This window comes from Rhinoderma darwinii, chromosome 1 (assembly GCF_050947455.1).
Source record: "Rhinoderma darwinii isolate aRhiDar2 chromosome 1, aRhiDar2.hap1, whole genome shotgun sequence".
Classification (NCBI taxonomy): domain Eukaryota; kingdom Metazoa; phylum Chordata; class Amphibia; order Anura; family Rhinodermatidae; genus Rhinoderma; species Rhinoderma darwinii.
Genome location: NC_134687.1, coordinates 405,915,351 through 405,931,247, shown reverse-complemented (window position 1 = coordinate 405,931,247; position 15,897 = coordinate 405,915,351). Strand labels below are relative to the sequence as shown.

At 41.3% G+C, this 15,897-nt stretch overlaps 1 protein-coding gene across 4 annotated transcripts in view; it reads left to right on the top strand.

Moving 5' to 3' along the window:
• The first annotated feature begins 10,620 nt into the window (after positions 1 to 10,620).
• EFS (embryonal Fyn-associated substrate) overlaps positions 10,621 to 15,897 on the top strand; it is a 32,906-nt gene continuing 27,629 nt past the window's right edge. For 2 of the 4 annotated variants that reach the window (XM_075828910.1, XM_075828907.1), the window contains exons 1-2: positions 11,073 to 11,195; positions 11,464 to 11,545. In XM_075828910.1, the coding sequence (XP_075685025.1) occupies positions 11,540 to 11,545 (6 nt within the window). In that variant the 5' untranslated portion in view covers positions 11,073 to 11,195; positions 11,464 to 11,539. The other 2 variants (XM_075828908.1, XM_075828909.1) reach the window with 2 other exon arrangements.

The following is a 15,897-nucleotide window of genomic DNA, read 5'->3' as shown; positions in this document are numbered from 1 at the left end:
TAAGGAGGCGAATACGCTACCCGAGTTTGTTCAGGACTTCGCTGATGTTTTCTCTAGGGAGGCCTCCGAAGTGTTACCTCCTCATAGAGAATACGATTGCGCTATCGAATTGGTACCAGGAGCTAAGCTTCCTAAGGGTAGGATATTTAATCTTTCTTGTCCCGAACGTGAAGCTATGAGAGTGTATATCCAGGAATCCCTGGCCAAGGGTTACATTCGTCCCTCTTCTTCTCCGGTAGGTGCTGGCTTCTTCTTCGTGGGGAAGAAGGATGGTGGTCTTAGGCCATGCATTGACTACCGTAGCCTGAATAAGGTCACGGTAAGGAACCAGTATCCCCTTCCTTTGATTCCTGATCTCTTTAATCAGGTTCAGGGGGCCCAATGGTTTTCTAAATTGGATCTACGGGGGGCGTATAACCTTATTCGCATCAAAGAGGGGGATGAGTGGAAGACTGCGTTTAACACGCCCGAAGGCCATTTCGAATACCTCGTCATGCCCTTTGGGTTGTGTAATGCCCCTGCGGTCTTCCAGAATTTCATAAATGAGATTTTGAGAAATTACCTGGGGATTTTTCTGGTAGTGTACCTTGATGACATACTGGTGTTTTCCAAGGACTGGTCCTCCCACGTGGAGCATGTCAGGAAGGTGCTCCAGGTCCTTCGGGAAAATAAACTGTTTGCCAAAACCGAAAAATGTGTGTTTGGGGTACAGGAGATTCCATTTTTGGGTCAAATCCTCACTCCTCATGAATTCCGCATGGACCCCGCCAAGGTTCAGGCTGTGGCGGAATGGGTCCAACCTGCCTCCCTGAAGGCGTTACAGTGTTTTTTGGGATTTGCTAATTATTACAGGAGATTTATTGCTAACTTCTCGGTCATCGCTAAGCCCCTTACGGACCTCACTCGCAAAGGTGCTGATCTCCTCCACTGGCCTCCTGAGGCTGTCCAGGCTTTTGAGGTCCTTAAGAAGTGCTTTGTCTCGGCCCCGGTGCTGGTTCAGCCCAACCAAATGGAGCCATTTATCGTGGAAGTTGACGCATCTGAGGTGGGAGTGGGGGCTGTCTTGTCCCAGGGTACCAGGTCCCTCACCCATCTCCGCCCCTGTGCCTACTTCTCCAGGAAGTTTTCGCCAACTGAAAGTAACTATGATATTGGCAACCGCGAACTCTTAGCCATTAAATGGGCATTTGAAGAGTGGCGCCACTTCCTGGAGGGGGCTAGGCACCAGGTAACGGTCCTTACCGACCACAAGAATCTGGTGTTCCTAGAATCTGCCCGGAGGCTAAACCCGAGACAAGCTCGATGGGCGTTATTTTTTACCAGATTCAATTTTTTGGTTACCTATAGGGCTGGGTCTAAAAATATTAAGGCTGATGCACTGTCGCGTAGCTTCATGGCCAGCCCTCCTTCGGAGGAAGATCCTGCTTGTATTTTGCCTCCAGGTATAATCATTTCCTCGATCGATTCTGATTTAGTCTCTGAAATTGCTGCTGATCAAGGTGCAGCTCCCGGGAACCTTCCTGAGAACAAGCTGTTTGTTCCCCTGCAATTCCGGCTAAGGGTACTTAGGGAAAATCATGACTCCGCTCTATCTGGCCATCCAGGCATCCTGGGTACCAAACACCTCATTACCAGAAATTATTGGTGGCCTGGGTTGCCTAAAGACGTTAAGGCCTACGTCGCCGCTTGTGAGGTTTGTGCTAGGTCCAAGACTCCCAGGTCCCGACCAGCGGGCTTACTGCGTTCGTTGCCCATTCCCCAGAGACCTTGGACACATATCTCCATGGATTTTATCACCGATTTGCCTCCATCCCAAGGCAAGTCGGTGGTGTGGGTGGTGGTGGACCGCTTCAGTAAGATGTGCCACTTTGTGCCCCTCAAGAAACTACCCAACGCCAAAACGTTGGCTACCTTGTTTGTCAAACACATCCTGCGTCTCCATGGGGTCCCTGTCAATATTGTTTCGGACAGAGGGGTACAATTTGTTTCATTGTTTTGGAGAGCCTTCTGTATGAAGTTGGGGATTGATCTGTCCTTCTCCTCTGCCTTCCATCCTGAAACCAATGGCCAAACGGAGAGGACTAATCAGTCCCTAGAACAATACTTAAGGTGTTTTGTCTCTGACTGTCAATTTGATTGGGTCTCTTTCATTCCCCTCGCCGAATTTTCCCTTAATAACCGGGTCAGTAACTCGTCTGGGGTCTCTCCTTTTTTTTGTAATTTTGGGTTTAATCCACGGTTCTCCTCCGTTTCACCTGGTAGTTCCAACAATCCTGAGGTAGAGGTCGTTCATCGGGAACTGTGCACAGTCTGGGCCCAGGTTCAGAAAAACCTAGAGGTGTCCCAGAGCGTACAAAAAACTCAGGCTGATAAAAAACGTTCTGCTAACCCCCTGTTTATGGTCGGGGATCTGGTGTGGTTGTCATCTAGGAACTTGCGTCTCAAGGTTCCGTCCAAGAAGTTTGCTCCCCGGTTTATTGGGCCGTATAAGGTCATTGAGGTCCTCAATCCTGTCTCCTTCCGGCTGGAGTTACCCCCGTCTTTTCGGATACACGACGTGTTTCATGCCTCCCTCCTCAAACGCTGCTCCCCGTCCTTGGCTCCCTCGAGGAGACCTCCTGTTCCCATCCTCACCCCGGAGGGGGTGGAATTCGAGGTGGCCAGGATTGTGGACAGCAAGATGGTCCAAGGCTCCCTCCAGTACCTGGTCCATTGGAGAGGATACGGGCCCGAGGAGAGGACTTGGGTACCCGCCCGGGATGTTCACGCTGGGGTATTGGTCAGGAGGTTCCACCTGCGTTTCCCCAGTAAGCCAGGTCCACTTAGAAAGGGTCCGGTGGCCCCTCATAAAAGGGGGGGTACTGTAAAGGATCTGCCAGGCACTGCGGGGTTAACTCCCAGAACTTATCAGTCAGCACCTGAGAATACATCCCTGAGACTGACTCCTGCTTCCACCATTCAGGCTGGCAGGCTTAGGAGTGGGAGAGCCTATCGTAACCTGGCCAGACTCAGCTAGCTCCCGCCCTCGGTCTATTTAAGCCTGCACTTCCTGTCCCTCGGTGCTTGTTATTGCTTTGGTTTCCTTCCTTGTGGTTCCTGGCCCAGCTACAGCTCCTGCTATTTTTGATCCTGCTCCATACCGACCCTGGCTTACCGACTACTCTTCTGCTTTTCGTTTTGTACCTCGCACACTCCTGGCTTGACTCGGCTCGTTCACCACTCTGGTTGCTCACGGTGTTGCCGTGGGCAACGGCCCCTTTTCCTTGCTTGTGTTCCTTGTATGTTTGTCGTGTTTGTCGTGCACTTACTGAGCGCAGGGACCGCCGCCCAGTTGTACCCCGTCGCCTAGGGCGGGTCGTTGCAAGTAGGCAGGGACAGAGTGGCGGGTAGATTAGGGCTCACTTGTCCGTCTCCTTACCCCCTGCCGTTACATCTGTGGCAAGTCCACTGTGCTTTCTGCAACGTCTGAATTACCTGTCAAATATGCAAATGTTGGTGCAGATTCGTTGCGTAATTGCCCCAAATCTGCACTAACATTTGCAGCGGAAAAACTCTCTGCCACGTCTGGACGTGCCTTTAGGGGCCTCCGTCGCAGATCCGGCAGAGATTACCAGAAAAAATAGCACAGCATGCTACGCTATTGTCTCCGGTAAAACAACGGATACTCCGACGAAAAGCCGAAAGATCCCATTAAAGTCAATGGGTTCCGTCGGGCACCAGTGGTATCCATCGTGCAAAGGAACCGTTGCCTCAGTTATTTCCTTGTTCTTCTCCTCTGCCGGAGCAGAACAACGGAACACACCGACGCAGGTGTGAACCCAGCCTTATATGTTAGTTAGACGAATATTTACACATGGAGATTTTTCAGTCAATATTGATTTTTCTATTTGTTTCAGTAATTGTGATTGAAGTGTATTCCCTTATCACACACAAAAATAAGATCGTAACATGAGAGATCAATTTCATTAGTGATTTCTTTGAGTATCGTTGGTCAAAAAAGACTGTGGGCGTATATATACATGCTGCCACTACTGGAAGATGCAATTGAATTCTCTTATAATTAGCATGGGACTTTTCTGCTTCGTGCAAACGCCGTGTGAACATACCCTTAGAATTTGAGTTGTCTTCCTTAAAGGGGTTATTTGGGTTTTTCAAATTGATAGCCTATCCTTAGAATAGGCCATTAATATTAGATCTTAGGGGTCTGACTCTCAGCACCCCCACCGATCAGCAGTATAAAGTGGCTGCAGCGCTAGTACGAGATGGAAACCATGTAAACAATGAAGAGGCTACGGCGCTCATACAAGCGCCGCGGCCCCTTCATACAGCTGATCGGCAACGGTGCCGAGTCGGACCCCCACCGATCTATTATTGATGGCTTTTTGTAAAGAGAGGGCATCAATTTTTGAAAAATCGGGATAACCCCTTTAAGGGTCTATACAAATCCTACAACATAGTCTAACGCGCTACAGAACTCATAAAAAATAATGAATACTTTATTAGTTCACTACATAATAAAACACACAATAGTTAAAAGGACATAGCATGCTCTGAATATAAATTCTCATAAAAAGGTTCACATTAGCACAGAAGTGGCAGACGGCTGAAAGCAGTATAATGTGGATGACAGGTTCCCTTTAAATATAGCAACCCAACACTGGGGTGTTAATACACCTTCCTCATTGGGTCTATGGATTGGTTTTCGGCTACTGTGCTCTACTGACACTTCGTTTGTAACCAGAAATACTCCTGGCACGAATGCCGTATGTATCCATAGACTCTGAGGCTGGGTTCACACGACCTATTTTCAGACGTAAATGAGGCGTATTATGCCTCGTTTTACGTCTGAAAATAGGGCTACAATACGTCGGCAAACATCTGCCCATTCATTTGAATGGGTTTGCCGACGTACTGTGCAGACGACCTGTCATTTACGCGTCGTCGTTTGACAGCTGTCAAACTACGATGCATAAAAATACAGCCTCGTCAAAAGAAGTGCAGGGCACTTCTTTCAGACGTAATTTGAGCCGTTCTTCATTGAACTCAATGAAGAGCAGCTCAAAATTTACGGCTGTCAGAGAAGCCTCGCAAAATGCGAGGAGGAGCAATTACGTCTGAAACGAGGCAGCTGTTTTCTCCTGAAAACAGTCTGTCTTTTCAGACGTAAAAGCCTCTCATCGTGTGCACATACCCTTAGGGACCTGACGGATGACAAGAGTGTTTTTTTAATCCGCCGGGTTGGTGTATGTTGGTAAACCTTTTTGCTTCACTGATGAAATAAAACAGCATATCTATAGCAGAACTAAATGGGGGAGGAATCCTCCTGCTCCCCGATCCTATGCCCGAGCACGTTTCCTCATGGCGGCACACAATGAAGATCAAAGGCAGAAAAAGAGAAACTTGATCCAGAGCTGAGTTTAAAAATAAGTAATATTCCAACTTTATTCCAAATGTTTTCAAAAGTCCATATTCAAATAGGTGTATGCATCAGATAGCGCGCCTACGCGTCTCGGACAAGTCACTTGTCCTTCCTCATGGCGTGTTGCGTTGTTACTTCCTTTTAAACTCAGCACTGTTCTCTTTTTCTGCCTCATATCTATAGCGCTCTGACCCTATAGCTATGGATAGGATTAGATACATTGGCTCAGCAGACAGTTTTACACATGATAGACTTAAAAATAGCTCGCTGACATTGCGGCTCCAGCGATGGACCAAGGAAAGGTAAGTATAAGAATTGCTTTTCCTTTTTATGTGGTAGTAAAAAAATTTGTGTGTTTGTTTTTTTTACAGGTTCGGATTCGGGGACTACTTCGGATTCGAGGACTAATTAGATGACAGCTTTTTTTTATTCTCAATAAAATGGTTAATGAGGATTGTGTGGGTGTTTTTTATTTAAAAAAAATATTTTTTCTATGTCCTGGTATTTTTTTTAATTTTATTACTACCGCCTTAGTATTGGCCATTGGCTGATAGACAGTGTCCATTACTAAGGCGGGGCTGAATGTTAGCCAATAAAACCCTAGCTTATACTGTATAAGATTACTGTCTGCTGGGACCCTGTATCTAAGCCTACTATGTGGTAGGCTTAGATAAAGGGCCCATCAGACAGGATCACACATGGGCCATGTATCTAAGCCTACCATGTGGTAGGCTTAGATACAGGGCCTAGCAGAGCGGATCATCCCCAGCAGACATGAATGTTACACTTACCTCCTCTTCGGCTCCGGGTGCAGCGGATGTCCTGACACCATCCCGTGTCGTGACGTCATGCGCGGCCCATAGCGTTGTGACGTCAGAACTTCTGCTGCGCTCTAGAAGTAGGAGGGTAAATATAGTGTCATCACAATAGTAACAGGGGCCCGTGTATTTTCTTACATCGGCCCCAGTTACTATAGTAACTGTTTATAGATGCGTTGAAGGGGGCCGCAGCCCCCCTTGGCTTCGGGGTCCGGTCGCAATTGCGACCCCTATAGCGGCACCACTGAATGTTTGTCGCCTGGGGCACCGGGCCAAAAATCCGGAGCTTGGGCCCCGAAGGCCCGGTGCTAGCGACATCCCTGCTGTCAGAAGCATTCCCCGATATATATCATTTACATAAAACGGATACCATACATGCAATATGAATAGAGTCTTAAAGGGGTTTTCCCATCAGGGACATTTATGACATTTTTGCAGTTCCTGTGGTGCCCTCTTGCACCTCTGTGTGCCACATTATTCTCCCCTAGAAGCAGTGAGGAGGATAATGCCAGTACATCCGTAAGATGTTAGCGCTCTGTCCCTCTTCATACATTTCATATTTATGAAGGACGTGTAAGGCTAAGTTCACACTGCCGTTACTATAAGTTTACCTCTCTTCCGTCAGAGGAAGAGAGGATGAATACATTAAACGGAAAGCAACGGTGCCTTTGGAATTACCATTGATTCCAATGGTAATTCTTATGTATCAGTTGCTTTCCGTTCGCTAGTTTTCTGTTTTTTTGAACGGAAACAAAAGTGCAGTCTGCAGAACTTTTGTTTCCGTTCAAACGAAAACCTAGTGAATGGAGACAAACGGAAAGCAACTGAAACAAAAAGAATTAGCATTGAAATCAATGGTAATTCTAACGACACCGTTGCTTTCCGTTTAATCTTTCGATCCTCTCTGCCTCTGACGGAAGAGAGGTAAACGTATACTAGCGCTAGTGTGAAAGAAGCCTAACGTTTTTCACTTCCCGCATTCCAAGAGCCATAACTTTTCTAATTTTCCGTCAGTAGAATGGAGTGAGGGCTTATTTTTTGCGGGAGGAATTGTAGTTTCTTTTGGTACCATTTATAGTTCCATATAATTGTGCTGGGAAACGGAAAAAAAATTATTTGCGGGCTGAAAATGGAAAAAACAGTGATTCCTCAATTGTTTTTTGGTTTCATTTTTACGGCTTTCACCGTACGGTAAAAACGACAACTTATCTTTATTCTGTGGCTCAATACCATTACGGAGATACCAAATTTATATAGGTTTTTTTTATATTTTACTACTTTTATTGATAAGAAACTTTTTGTTCAAAAAAAAGAAATGTTTTGTCGCCACATTCTGAGAGCCATACCTTTTTCCCCAATTGAGCGGTGTGAGGGCTTATTTTTTACGGGACGAGCTGTAGTTTTTATCGGTAAAATTTTTTGGTACGTAGAAATTTTCGATCACTTTTTATTACATTTTTTTTTAAAGCTAAATTGACCAAAAAACTGCGATTTTGGCGTTTTACATTTTCAATTTTTACGGCGTTCACCGTGCGCGTTAAATAATGCTATATTGTAATAGTTCAGACTTTTACGGACGCAGCGATACCAATTTTGTTTCCTTTTTTTGTTTTTTACATTACTTTAGGGAAAAATGGGAAAAGGTTTTTTTAAAAAAAAAAAAATAATTTACACTACTAAAAACTTTTTTTCACACACTTTATTAGCCCCCCTAGGGGACTTGAACCAGCGATCGTTAGATTGCTGGTACAATATACTGCAATACTAATGTCCCCTCAGGCAGGGCTTAACAGAGGCAGAGTGAAGGTGGCCCTGGGGGCCTTCATTAGGCCCCTGGGCTGCCATAACCGTCGTCACCCCCGATCTCACTCCGGGGGGGCGATGAGTTGTAGGAGGGGGCCACCCCCCCCTCTTTTCAACGCCTCAGATGCTTTGGTCACGATTGACCAAAGCATTTGAGGGGTTAAAAAGCCAGGAGCAGCGCGATCGACTGCAGCTGTATTATTATTTACCTCTTTGCCAGTAGTCTGTATGGCGACCATTGTATGCATAGACCCAGTACGCATGCGCTAAAACACGCTTCACATCCGGGACACCGACCTTTTATGTAACACTTCCACGCATGCGCAGTAGCACTTCGTGGACGCCGCCATTGCGTTTAGGTGATCATGTCTACTCAGGTGATATCGGTTTTTAATCCATTTTTTATTCCTTTCACGATTACACGGATGCTTGTATTCATTTTTTATTGATACTTTAATCTATATTGCACATATACTGAGCACAGTTATACTCACTGTTGTAAACCACTATGGAATCTGTGCAGAAATTCACATTTGACCTGCTACACTGCAATTTGCTATAGGCTGGGTTCACACGACCTATTTTCAGGCGTAAACGAGGCGTATTATGCCTCGTTTTACGCCTGAAAATAGGGCTACAATACGTCGGCAAACATCTGCCCATTCATGTGAATGGGTTTGCCGACGTACTGTGCCGCCGACCTGTCATTTATGCGTCGTCGTTTGACAGCTGTCAAACGACGACGCGTAAATGGACTGCCTCGGCAAAGAAGTGCAGGACACTTCTTTGCAACGTAATTTGAGCCGTTCTTCATTGAACTCAATGAAGAGCAGCTCAAGATATACGAGCGTCAAAGAAGCCTCGCATAATACGAGGGGCATTTACGGCTGAAACGACGCAGCTGTTTTCTTATGAAAACAGTCTGTCATTTCAGCCGTAAATGACAGCTAGCGTGTGAACATACCCATATTGTCTTTGTATTTTGACACTGTATTTGCTTGATTACTGATTCTGTATTTGCTGATTGGCACCTTGTTATATACTGCTGTGTGAGAGAGATAGATAGATAGATAGATAGATAGATAGATAGATAGATAGATAGATAGATAGATAGATAGATAGATAGATAGATAGATAGATAGATAGATAGATATGAGATAGATATGGGATAGATAGATAGATAGATAGATAGATAGATAGATAGATAGATAGATAGATATGAGATAGATAGATAGATAGATAGATAGATAGATAGATATGAGATAGATAGATAGATAGATAGATAGATAGATAGATAGATAGATAGATAGATAGATAGATGATAGATATGAGATAGATAGATAGATAGATGATAGATATGAGATAGATAGATAGATAGATAGATAGATAGATATGAGATAGATAGATAGATATGAGATAGATAGATAGATATGAGATAGATAGATAGATAGATAGATAGATAGATAGATAGATAGATAGATAGATAGATAGATAGATAGATAGATAGATATGAGACAGATAGATAGATAGATAGATAGATAGATAGATAGATATGAGATAGATAGATAGATATGAGATAGATAGATAGATAGATAGATATGAGATAGATAGATAGATAGATAGATAGATAGATATGAGATAGATAGATAGATAGATAGATAGATATGAGATAGATAGATAGATAGATAGATAGATAGATAGATAGATAGATAGATAGATAGATAGATATGAGATAGATATGAGATAGATATGAGATAGATATGAGATAGATATGAGATAGATATGAGATAGATAGATAGATAGATAGATAGATAGATAGATAGATAGATAGATAGATAGATAGATAGATAGATATGAGATAGATAGATAGATAGATAGATATGAGATAGATAGATAGATAGATAGATATGAGATAGATAGATAGATAGATAGATATGAGATAGATAGATAGATAGATAGATATGAGATAGATAGATAGATAGATAGATATGAGATAGATAGATAGATAGATAGATAGATATGAGATAGATAGATAGATAGATAGATAGATATGAGATAGATAGATAGATAGATATGAGATAGATAGATAGATAGATAGATATGAGATAGATAGATAGATAGATAGATAGATAGATATGAGATAGATAGATAGATAGATAGATAGATATGAGATAGATAGATAGATAGATAGATAGATAGATAGATAGATAGATAGATAGATAGATAGATAGATATGAGATAGATATGAGATAGATATGAGATAGATATGAGATAGATATGAGATAGATATGAGATAGATATGAGATAGATATGAGATAGATATGAGATAGATATGAGATAGATATGAGATAGATATGAGATATAGATAGATAGATAGATAGATAGATATGAGACAGATATGAGATAGATATTAGATAGATAATAGATAGATAGATAGATAGATAGATAGATAGATAGATAGATAGATAGATAGATAGATAGATAGATAGAACGAACGTCCTTCCAGGGTTCCAAGGCTGTGGTTTGGACATCTCAGACAGGGAGTAGTAGATGGGGATGGGGGGTGGAGGCCAGAACAGAGGACCCCTGTGTGTGAGGAGTGTAGGCAGGAGGCTGGTGCTGACTGTCCCTTCACACAAGAAATCTACTGTTCTCATGAAAACCAAATTCACAGCAGCCTTGTCATGATAAACGGCCTCTGCCAAGCTGCACTATAGGTGTGGCCCTTACTTTACTGTATGAATAAACCGATGATATTTTCTTCCTCTTGGTACTCAAGTGGTTAAATCTCCGGCACATCTGCCTGCGGGGATCTTCACACTAGTGCCTGGTAGATGAGGGGTTAACTGGTCTGTGACTTGGGTGAGTAAGGTGTTAATCAGTGCTTGCTTCCCATCCCCCCGCCCACCTCAGTCTCCTCCACGTTATATTGCTCGTACAATTGGCCAGATAAGGGGCTCATCTCCTATTTCAGCGCTCTCCGCCCTGCCGCCATATCTCCTCCTCCTCGTCGTTCTCTCTCAGGTCCTGCACTCACTCCTGCCTCCCATGTCTTCCCCCACCTTTGTGCTGTGTCTCTCCCTCCCCCTCCTCGCCTCCCGTACACTGTTCTGTCGGAGAAGACCCGGGACTTGTGATGAACTCTCACTTCTGAGGTGAGACCCCCTCACTTCGTGCTCCTTTTCCTGCTGCTTCCCTTCACCTTGTGTCCTCCAGGACTCGGGCTACTGCTGTTTATTGTCCCCTTGAGCCCTCATTGCTCATTTCTCCTGCATTCACTTCCTTGTAATGATTTGCCCTTTCTTTACCTCATGGGTTCAGGCTGGGTGGCAGTCCCTGGCATGGCCATGTTTTCCTTTATCCAGGGATGGTTGTGGGCTGTGTTTTGATTTTCATGGTGTCACTGTCTGTTTTGTATTCCAGGTGCCAGGCTGTGTGAGGACACATGTTTTGTGAAGTAAACTCCATTGGCATGTGAGTGACTGGCACAGAGGACGCAATGCCAGTAAGTGACATGAACTCTTCTGCAGGTTTTTCTGTGATTGTATTTGGTTTATTCGGTTGTTTGTTTTGCTTTGGGTGTGGGGAGCTGTTTGTGTGGAGAAAGTCATAGGGTGACCTCATATGGGTGTCATGTACAGTACGGTGTGGCTGGACAACTCCCCCCCCCCCCCCCCAGTTATTAATTTAATTAGTATAATTTCCTTTTCCCCCTTTGTTTAATGTATGACCGCTCTTAATCTCCTTATTCTGATGGTTTTAGTCCAACAATTTGGGATTACGTGTCATGGTGGTTAATCCCAATAGTTATAGTCTAATTATTCCAAGGATTTTGTGGCCATTGTTTAGTAATGTGAGGCACCAAAAATGTCTTTCTGCATCATTCTAATGACTGTTCAGTGACTGATAAATATGGTTATGGGCTCCAATACCGCACGATAAAGCCATCTCCTCCTCCAGGGGTCTCAGCCGGGTAAGTGGGCCACATATAGGGAGAATGGGAAGCTGACGGGCCACATATAGGGAGAATGGGAAGCTGACGGGCCGCATTACTATAACAATACTACATTACTATAACAATACTATATTACTATAATACTACACTACTACATTACTATAACAATACTATATTACTATAATACTACATTACATTACTATAATACTACATTACTATAACAATACTACATTACTATAACAATACTATATTACTATAATACTACATTACATTACTATAATACTACATTACTATAATAATACTACATTACTATAATACTACATTACTACATTACTATAACACTACTACACTAATACTACATTACTATAACACTACTACATTACTATAACAATACTACATTACTATAACAATACTACATTACTATAATACTACATTACTATAATACTACATTACTATAATACTACATTACTATAACACTACTACATTACTATAATAATACTACATTACTATAATACTACATTACTACATTACTATAACACTACTACACTAATACTACATTACTATAACAATACTACATTACTATAATAATACTACATTACTATAATACTACATTACTACATTACTATAACACTACTACACTAATACTACATTACTATAACAATACTACATTACTATAATACTACATTACTATAACAATACTACATTACTATAATAACACTACTACATTACTATAACACTACTACATTACTATAACAATACTACATTACTATAACAATACTACATTACTATAACAATACTACATTACTATACTACTACATTACTAGAACAATACTACACTACTACATTACTATAACAATACTACATTACTATAACAATACTACATTACTATACTACTACATTACTAGAACAATACCACATTACTATAATACTACATTACTACATTACTATAACACTACTACACTAATACTACATTACTATAACAATACTACATTACTATAATACTACATTACTAGAACAATACCACATTACTATAATACTACATTACTATAATACTACATTACTACATTACTATAACACTACTACACTAATACTACATTACTATAACAATACTACATTACTATAATACTACATTACTATAACACTACTACACTAATACTACATTACTATAACAATACTACATTACTATAACAATACTACATTACTATAACAATACTACATTACTATAACAATACTATATTACTATAATAAAACTACACTACTATAATAATACTACATTACTATAACAATTCTACATTACTATAATAATTCTACATTACTATAATAATACTACATTACTATAACAATACTACATTACTATAACAATTCTACATTACTATAATACTACATTACTATAATAATACTACATTACTATAACAATTCTACATTACTATAATACTACATTACTATAACAATACTACATTACTATAATACTCCATTACTATTACACTACTATTATAATACTACATTACTATAACAATACTACATTACTATAAGGGTATGTGCACACACACTAATTACGTCCGTAATTGACGGACGTATTTCGGCCGGAAGTCCCGGACCGAACACAGTACAGGGAGCCGGGCTCCTAGCATCATAGTTATGTACGATGCTAGGAGTCCCTGCCTCTCCGTGGAACTACTGTCCCGTACTGAAAACATGATTACAGTACGGGACAGTTGTCCTGCAGAGAGGCAGGGACTCCTAGCATCGTACATAAGTATGATGCTAGGAGCCCGGCTCCCTGCACTGAGTTCGGTCCGGGACTTCCGGCCGAAATACGTCCGTCAATTACGGACGTAATTAGTGTGTGTGCACATACCCTTATACTACATTACTATAACAATACTACATTACTATAATATTACTACTGTATAATAATACTCCATTACTAGTACACTACTATAACAATACTACATTACTATAACAATACTACATTACTATAATAATACTACATTACTATAACAATACTACATTACTATAATACTCCATTATTATAATACTACATTACTATAACAGTACTACATTACCATAATACTACATTACTATAACAATACTACATTACTATAACAATACTACATTACCATAACAATACGACATTACTATAATAATACTACATTACTATAACAATACTACATTACTATACTACTACATTACATTACTATAACAATACTACATTACTATACTACTACATTACTATAACAATAATATTACTATAATACTACATTACTATAATAATACTACATTACTATAACAATACTACATTACTATAATAATACTACAGTACTATAACAATACTACATTACTATAATAATACTACAGTACTATAACAATACTACATTACTATAACAATACTACATTACTATAACAATACTACATTACTATAATATTACATTACTATAATAATACTACATTACTATTACACTACTATAACAATACTACATTACTATAATACTACATTACTATAAATTGATATAATAATATCCCTCTGATAACTAAGTTTTCGTTCCGTTAAATTGTAAATATTACTGCCTGAGTTGAACGATTAAAATAAGTTTATTTAGATAAATCTTTAAAAATGGGCCCTTGAAGCCAAAATAACAGGCTCAATCATATGGTCAGCAGCAGAGACCTAGCCTACGAGGCAAAGGATACTAACTACCCACAGACCAGTCTCTCCTATTATTATATATAAGCTGAATCCTAATGATTGATTAGTAATAGCGCCGTACCACGCTACACCTTGCGCTATGTTGCGCTAGTCCGGCTCTTAAAGCCACCTATAGTGATGTGGTCAGCAATAGGGTCAAGACCTCCAATGTTCGGTAGCAAGCCCCCTGTTGCAAGATCACTGACCAGTATTCACTAAAAGTTAGATTGTTAGTTGTAATGCTATATCGTTAATCCTACGCGTTTCAGAACCACCGTTACTGGTGGAACATCATCAGGGATTATTAGTGTTAAACGATACTCTTTAATATGGATGCCGGATCGCACGGTTGTGTGCATTAATGAACCTCCCGGCTCGTGCACGATCAAGATATAATGGTCGCACACGAGCCGGCGAGGTGCCGGTCTTTTAAACAGCTAGGGCCCTCCCCCCATATTGACATGCCCCCGGCGTGCCACCAATCCACATCCGACACGTCACTCTGGACCTGTCAAGACTGTGGCACGCCTCCCATTTTCGGCAGCCAATAGGGTATAGGTAGGACGACTAGCGTCCTTCGTAACGCTGGAGATCCGAGAAGCGGATCTAGTACTCAAATGGGGAATGATATACTCAAAGTGGGAGCAATGCCCTGTGCAGAGGACAGTGTGCCGAACATCCAGCACAAATCCCCGCTATTGCCAGAACGCAGAGTTCACCAAGTACACGGCACTAGATCATCTGAATGACACCAAAGTTGCGTCTCGTTGTTATGACGACCAGCCGGGCGCATACATATCATGGGGCAGGTTACAAGCATGTAACGCTGCTCCTCGTCGATATAAAGATGTTAAAATTCCAAAGACATCTAGTAACTATGGATTAGATGTATACCTTCACATTATTCAATGCTGTCATCAATACCTCACACCTTTTAGAGGGTACTCATTACTCTATCAGAGTGGTACACATCTATAGTAAGAAGTTATTAGACAGCTACCATGACTTTCAAGGATTATAGGACATCAATCATGTATCCTTTCAATATTATACCTATACAAGGACTTAGATTAGCCTCATATCGTATATAATGAACGGGACATGCTAAACCAACTTGTAATTCAAGGGTACATAGGTTTCTAGATGTTAGAGTTCTGGATGACACAGCGGTGTCATAGGAAACAGGCATAAGAAATTTGTTCGTTCAGGCCCAGGG